The 7,568-nt window shown below is 36.8% G+C and overlaps 1 protein-coding gene across 5 annotated transcripts in view; it reads right to left on the bottom strand.

Annotated features, from left to right (window-relative positions):
- Window positions 1–539: 539 nt before the first annotated feature.
- LOC107684070 (low-density lipoprotein receptor-related protein 8-like) overlaps window positions 540–7,568 on the bottom strand; it is a 201,177-nt gene continuing 194,148 nt past the window's right edge. For 2 of the 5 annotated variants that reach the window (XM_016480229.1, XM_016480255.1), the window contains one exon: window positions 3,800–4,446. In XM_016480229.1, coding sequence (XP_016335715.1) covers window positions 4,148–4,446 — 299 coding nt within the window. In that variant the 3' untranslated portion in view covers window positions 3,800–4,147. Of the gene's footprint in view, window positions 2,838–3,799; window positions 4,447–7,568 lie in introns of those variants that run through there. The other 3 variants (XM_016480246.1, XM_016480264.1, XM_016480236.1) reach the window with 3 other exon arrangements.

The raw sequence follows: 7,568 nt of genomic DNA, 5'->3' as shown, positions 1-7,568 counted from the left end.
CTAATCAACTAACAAGTGCCCAAAACCAATCTAAAACTAGTTTAAGCTGTTTTTTTCTGGTCTTGGTTGGTCCCCCAGCCTAACCAACTGACAAGTGTCCAAAACCCATCTAAAACCGGGTTAGGCTGTTTTTTTTCTGGTCTTAGTTGGTCTCCTAGTCTGGTGTCTAGGTGGTTTAGTTGGTTGACAAGCTTGTCTTTCAGTCTAAACCAGATGATAAGTGCCCAAAACCCATCTAAAACCAGCAAACCAGATTTAATAAGACCAGCAAACTAGATAAGGCTGGTTTAAGCATTTTTTTTTCAGCAAGGCGCATCGGAAGAAACCATTGATAATGATAAAACAATAATTTATGTCATTACAGTTTTGAAAAAACACATGAAGCAGTTTGGTTACCCTGTATTGCTAGTCTGAGATTTTCAAATCAAAAACTAAAGTTTCACATCTTCAGAACTGATATATTTTGAAAGTATTCGAAGCATTTAAAATGTTACAGCTTCAGTTTAAAAAAAAAATCTAGAAAATCGACTGATCTATTATACTTTCAATACTGTATATACAGTTTGATGTGAGAAATGGTTAGGGATGAAGATTCAAACTAACTATAATATCGATGACAAAAGGCCTGTTATCTCCAAACCATGTCGTCATGTCAAACCCATCTGATCAGAAAACCAACTACAAACTGCAGCTTCTTTAAACCTCACAGACAAAAGCCTGAGCATCGAAACTCCCACACTGTCTCTCTTTCTAATGGAAAACAAACAGTGACTTAATGGAGGATTCTTTGAAATGTGGAGGGATGTTTTACAAGAGCCGCACACAAGATGCCTAATCACAGCAGAGAAGAGCAAAGGTGGTAGGAACAAAGAACCACTCCAGATGCGAGACCACCCACATGCGGGCCAGAACCAAACATACGCGTCTCAGGAACTTTCGGTAATCTCCAACAAAGGGCAACTCACATGACTAGTTCTTCAAAACCATCTGATCTAACAACACACACCAGTACACAGACATACTGCCAGATGCAAAGTTTTAATCACTGCTGGAAAATCTTAATCCAGCCCAAGGTTATTTGCTGGTTTAAGCTGGTTCAGATGGGATCTGTAAAGCAGTGGTTCTCAACCAGGGCAAATGGAAAACTATCAGGGGTCCCCCAATAAGTCTTAAATTACATATTTTTTTAGGTTATGTATTTCAGTCTAGATTAGAAGGCCCAAAGGGGGTTAAAAAGTTGATAACCACTGCTCAAAATATATCAAACCCCTTTAAACAATCAATTCAGACTATTCTAACTAAAACCAGCAAAAAAAAACTTTGGCTGGTTTGAGCTTTTTTGTTTATCAGCAGGCATATCCAGGTAGATCAAAACCTGTTTTTTTCTTTTTCTACATCCGTTCAATCAGTCAGTGTCCCTCTGACAGCGATACAGAAATAACCAAGTGCTCATTCATCACATGGAGAGAGTTGGAGAGTTGATATGTACAAGAAGCCTATATTCAGGCACTCCACATTTCCTGTGCCACGCGTTGAACAGATGACTGTTCAGAGGAGCAAAGCTTTGATCTATGACTCTAATCTATCATGCCATTAAGTCACCCAATATGGCAGGCGGTGTCTTGTTGTCAGCATGCTAAATGCTAAAGAGTTTTACCCGAGGCATGACGAATGTAGGGGCGGAAAAGACACATTTGTGTTTGTGCGATAGTGTGTGTGTGTGTGTTTTTGCCTGTCTGAGAGGGAGCAATCTAGACTGTAGATATGAACAAACAGCATTTTAGCCATTATCAAACCCTGGCAACCGTATCTATTAGCGTGTTTGTGATAACACACCACACAGATTGTAGCGATAACTGATAATATTTTAGAAAAACTGCTGTCCTGAGCTAAAGTTTTGGGGTTATAAATGTGCCTGGGCAGGAAGAATTTAGTTGGTCCTACAAACTTGAGAAAAATGGAAGCCCCAGTGCTGGTGAAATAAATAAAAATGGGAAAAAAATATTGTCTCTCAAAGTTGGGAGGTGAAACCCTTCATCTCCAGATAGTGGCTGCAGATCTTTTAGAAGGGTCAAATCTGACTGGAGTGACTATGGAAGACATGAAAGTATACTAGTTTTGGCATTGGAAGTATGGACAGAAAAGTACAGATTCTGATTTATTTACAAGGTAAATTTTATTGTTTGTGGTATATTATTTGTTTGTGAGATTATATGAATGCATAACAGCCACAAGGTGGGATTTGTGTTTAGTATGTCTGCAAATATGAATTTTCCACATCCCATCTCCATCCTATTTCATATTTTCCTTCTATGTATCTTGCATGCTTACAGGATGGATTGTTCTCAATTCTCTGCCAACAAGTTTTGCCAAACGAAATGGCCATAGATCAACTCAAACCAGCTTGAAATGCTATTTCTAATTAAAAAACTACAGCACGAGTGCAGCAGGAGAGCCACTGAGTGTTAGCAACTACTAACGTGATGAGCTATGAAGTTAGTCATCATTAACAACACTACCTACTACTACTGACACAGAGCAGGAATGATGCTAGTAGTTAATTTAAGAACTAATGATTATTGCCTGACTGAGGGTTTATGGGCTGAAAAAGACACTACGAGAAGACAAACCCAGTTTGTAGCTCTCGGCTGTGGAGAGCAAGTGCTCTTGTGTCCTTTTGGCTCTGTGCGCCTTGCTGCGTTGTCTCATGCGACCTCCTTGATGGAAGGAGAGATGGAGGACTAAAGGACGCATGGATTCAAGGATGGAGAAGGAGAGAGCGAGTGCAAGAATCGCCCTCAGGGGAATCCGTCATCGTCCGGACTGAGCGCCACGCGCTGCGGAGAGCAGATAAAAAACAGTTACACGTGTTGAGAGAAAAGAAGGTGAGAAATATACACATTGGAAAGAATAAGAAGGCCCTTGGAGAAGGAGACGGATACAGAAACATCCGATATGCAGATCCTCCACACACACACAAAGTGAAGAGCACGACGTGTGGGGAGCTTGAGAGAATCCTGTTATGCCACTGGGGCGGACCGCCCCGTTTCTGCCGCGCGACTGATGTCTTTATCTCTGCTTGTGCCTGACATGCCGACTGTAGCACAGGAAATTCAAATCACACTGTTATAATCCCTCCATCTGACTAACAGCTCTCAACAGCACCATGTTAACTATTTCAGCCCAGGCCAACGGTTATGCAAATATATGAATAAATCATTACATCACCCAAATAAATTACCAGCAAAACACCTACATAAATAAATAAACTAGAATATATTAAAAGATTGTCCAGTCATTTAAGGTGCTCGCTGCTCATCCCTAAAGCAGTTATACTGAATTAATAAAAAACAACTATGGGATCATGGGAGAGCACAATTGCAAAGCTTTCAAACGTGGAAAGCATTTAAAGCTACACACACACACACACACACACACACACACACACACACACACACACCACGAGAAACCAAAGACTGTGGCTGCATCCAAAATCGCATAATATCCTAGTATATAGTAGGAGAAAACTGTATGTGACAGGAGTAGCATGTGTGAATTCAAAGTAGTCATAAAACAATACGCGAAAAGTTCCTGGGTGACCTACTATTTCTGCATCGAATGGGTGCTTTACTATCCCATTATGTCAAGGTAAAGAGGTGATAGGTCACATCATGACAATAGCACCTTTCACACATACAGACCTTACTGCTAAATTACTGGTAAATTACCGTTGCCTGTGTGAACAGCACATTTTTGTATTTACCAGTAAAGTCGTTGCGGTAATTTTACAGCAATTTACTGGTATTACTGTGTGATAGGGGCTAATGACAACACGTAGTACATCTGGATTAAATTCATATTACACACATTCATACTATATACTACAATATTCGCAATTACTTATTCAAAAGAAGTACCTACTCAGAGAGTATGCAATTTCGGACTCAGTCTAAGGGAAACACATACAGACTAATGAAACCTCACATGGTAATCCATGCACTAATTAAACATACATTTGAATGAAAATGTGTGGTGAATTATGAATATAAATGTGTTTGGGAAGAGGCAGCATAATGCCCTCTCTTAGGGAACACTGTCTTAGCCTCTCCCACATTTTATCACTATCCGACTGCCTTCCTCCCTTTGTTCACTTTGCGCTGGACAGCATAGGTGCCCCTGAGTACCAGTGAGCTGCCGGGTCTGGGATACCGCCCCCCAGTGGCAGTGCTAGGTATGGCTGTCTGGCACTGCCACTCACTGCAGGGTAGACGTGGCCAATCTGCTCGCTGCGGCCAATGTGGATTTCGTCGTCGTCGTCCTCTGTGGTCTTGCGGTAAACAGGGTTGTCGAAGTTCATGCTCTTGGTGTTCCGTCTCCTCCAGTTGCGCCACACCAGGTAGCCTCCGGTACACATCAGGCCAATGACCACTGTGGCAAGGATAGGAACTGCATGCGTTTAACACACAGTCAACACATACGGCGGGGGCGTTAACACAGCCAGGGGACACAGAGCGGCGAATGACACATACACACATATATATATATATATATATATAAATACAAGCTCACACACTCAAACCTTAAGGTGTATCATGGCAGACCTGGGCTAAATGGTGTTATTAAAATGTGTTTCATTATTAAAATTATGTATCAAAGCAAATCTCATTTCATTCCATGCAGTTGTTGCAACACACTTAACAAAATTAAGGACATATTTAAAGAATTTAAAACCCTTATTTGAGCGATTTTATAGCCATATTAACAAACATCTAAACAGACAAAATTCATATAAATATAATTTACAAAATTAATAACAAAAAATAGCCTGTCTATGCCAACATGGGTACATTTAGTATAAATATAAATAAAAAAATTAATAAAAAAAAAAAGGAAAAATTCTGGTTTGTAGTTACTGATAAACAAAGTAAATTAACAATAACTAAATAAAAATACAGTATTTGTTTGATCAGTTTAAATTTGAATTTGAATTTAATTTAATTTGAAGTTATGGGAATTTTTGATGGTAACTTGCTGAATTAATTGTAATGCTGCGAGGTTGTGTGACAACGATGCATACTGTTTCACATAAAATTAAAAAATCATAAGCAATAAACAGTGTATAATAAATAGTGTGCAGCACTCTATAAATCCATTCTAAACAGCTTTTATGTTTGGGGTTAGTAATTTTTTAATTAATACTTTTTAGTCACAATGCATTAAAATGTTTAAAAGTTATGATAAAAACATTTATAATATTACAAAAGCCTTCTATTTCAAATAAATGATACTGCATTTTTTTTTTTAAATATAAAAAACCCCATTAAAATCAGCATATTAAAATGATTTCTGAAGGATCATGAAGACTGGAATAATGGCTGCTGAAAATAGCTTTGCCAACATAGGAATAAATTACAGTTTTTTAAATAGCAATAATATTTCACATATATATTTTACTGTATATTTGATCAAACAAATGCAAGCTTGGTGAACATAAGAGACTTCTTTCAAAAACATTCAAAAATCTTACCAGCCCCAATCTTTTGAATGGTAGTGTACCATTTAAGGAGAGTCTGATCATATCACTACAAAAAGGGCTACTTAAAAAGCAGGTTTAAAAATAGCAGATATGAATATTTTAAAACTAGGGCTGCCAAAGACACACCTTTCCCATTCGTATGTATGTATATACACACACAGTATAAAATGGCCTTCATTACTAAAAATGTTCTAAAATAAATGTGTATTTTAAATTTGTAAAGAAATTGAGTGAAAAGACCCATTAAAATCAGCATATTAAAATGATTTCTGAAGGATCATGAAGACTGGAATAATGGCTGCTGAAAATAGCTTTGCCAACATAGGAATAAATTACAGTTTTTTAAATAGCAATAATATTTCACATATATATTTTACTGTATATTTGATCAAACAAATGCAAGCTTGGTGAACATAAGAGACTTCTTTCAAAAACATTCAAAAATCTTACCAGCCCCAATCTTTTGAATGGTAGTGTACCATTTAAGGAGAGTCTGATCATATCACTACAAAAAGGGCTACTTAAAAAGCAGGTTTAAAAATAGCAGATATGAATATTTTAAAACTAGGGCTGCCAAAGACACACCTTTCCCATTCACTCTCTCACACACAGAGATACACACACACACACACGCAGTGGCTTAGTGGAATATGTGAAGGGGGTGCTCACATGCTGCTCAGTAAGAAAGCAGGGGTCTAAGGGGACCAGGAGAAATCGAATTGTACTGTGTGTATGCTCACACTACATGTGAATGGTTGGGGGGAGCACATTGCTATTCAGGGTGAATTGATAACCATGTGTGGCTTTCCTGCAGCGACATGCTAACCCATTCCCTAATTTAAAAGATCAGCCGTGGCTGCTCTGGTCCCCTGGAAGTTCTCCCTAATTGCTCTTTTGTCCGGGGTGGGGGGGGGCAGAGACCTCCTCATGATGTGTTTTCCTCCATCACTCAGGTTCTATTGTCTTGCTATAAACACTTGGAATGCATTCTGTCTGAGAATTACATTCGATTTTTAACCAAACTACAATAAAAGAAAGCATTTAGAAAAACGTTGCAATTTTAAGATAAGAGGAGTGATCGTAGAGGAAAGGTATTTCACTTAATATCTTTCAGTTGAGTATGAGCACAGACAAGTCATTTCAATCCCACTAAGCCACTCTCCAGACAAACGATGAAGCCCATCAGTTCCTTTTGACAGAGACTTTCTGTAGAAACTATGAGATATATACATTTGCATATACTGTACTTTATATATACACATGTACTGTTATTTAGTTCGATCAAACAGTCAAAAGGATGATGTATAGAAACTAACTGAGAGAATGATCACACAATCAAAATGCATGAGCGACACTTCTTTTTGTAGGATCAAAAATAACCATTTATAAAGCACTAATTTCATAATGAGCACAACATATTTAAAAACACATGTTGTAGGCTGCTTTCATATGAACTTTAATATTAATTTAGAAAGAATATCCTGGATTTAATACAATTCAAGCTCAAACGACAGCATCTGTGGATAATCTAATGTGTACAGTAAAAGCTCTTACAAAAAATGTAAAATTTAAAATATGGAAATATCACACTGTGACCAAAGTATAAGCATATTCAGACTAGTCTGAAACATTTATTAAACTCATCAGTGAAAAATTATAGAAATAAATATATAAATATAATAAAAATTTATAAATAATTAAATATAAATGTATATAAAAACAGCATGTTTTAATAGATCAAAACCCAGCCACAGAAAAAGAATTGTCGCTAACACGTAACCAGAAATTCATCAGCCTGGAAAATACAAATTTGACTTAATAGTTTAAATAATATAAATTATATATTAACATTATTATGAAAGCAATGTTTAAAAAAAGTTAAATTCATTTATATATATTTCTCACACTATATATATATATATATATATATATATATATATACATATATACATATACATATATATACATATATACATATACATACATATACATATACATATATATATATATATACATATACATATACATATAT

The sequence above is a fragment of the Sinocyclocheilus anshuiensis genome, unplaced genomic scaffold, assembly GCF_001515605.1.
Source record: "Sinocyclocheilus anshuiensis isolate Anshui unplaced genomic scaffold, SAMN03320099.WGS_v1.1 scaffold629, whole genome shotgun sequence".
Classification (NCBI taxonomy): Eukaryota; Metazoa; Chordata; class Actinopteri; order Cypriniformes; family Cyprinidae; genus Sinocyclocheilus; species Sinocyclocheilus anshuiensis.
Note: the sequence above shows the minus strand (reverse complement) of the source record. Positions and strands in the feature narration are given on the sequence as shown.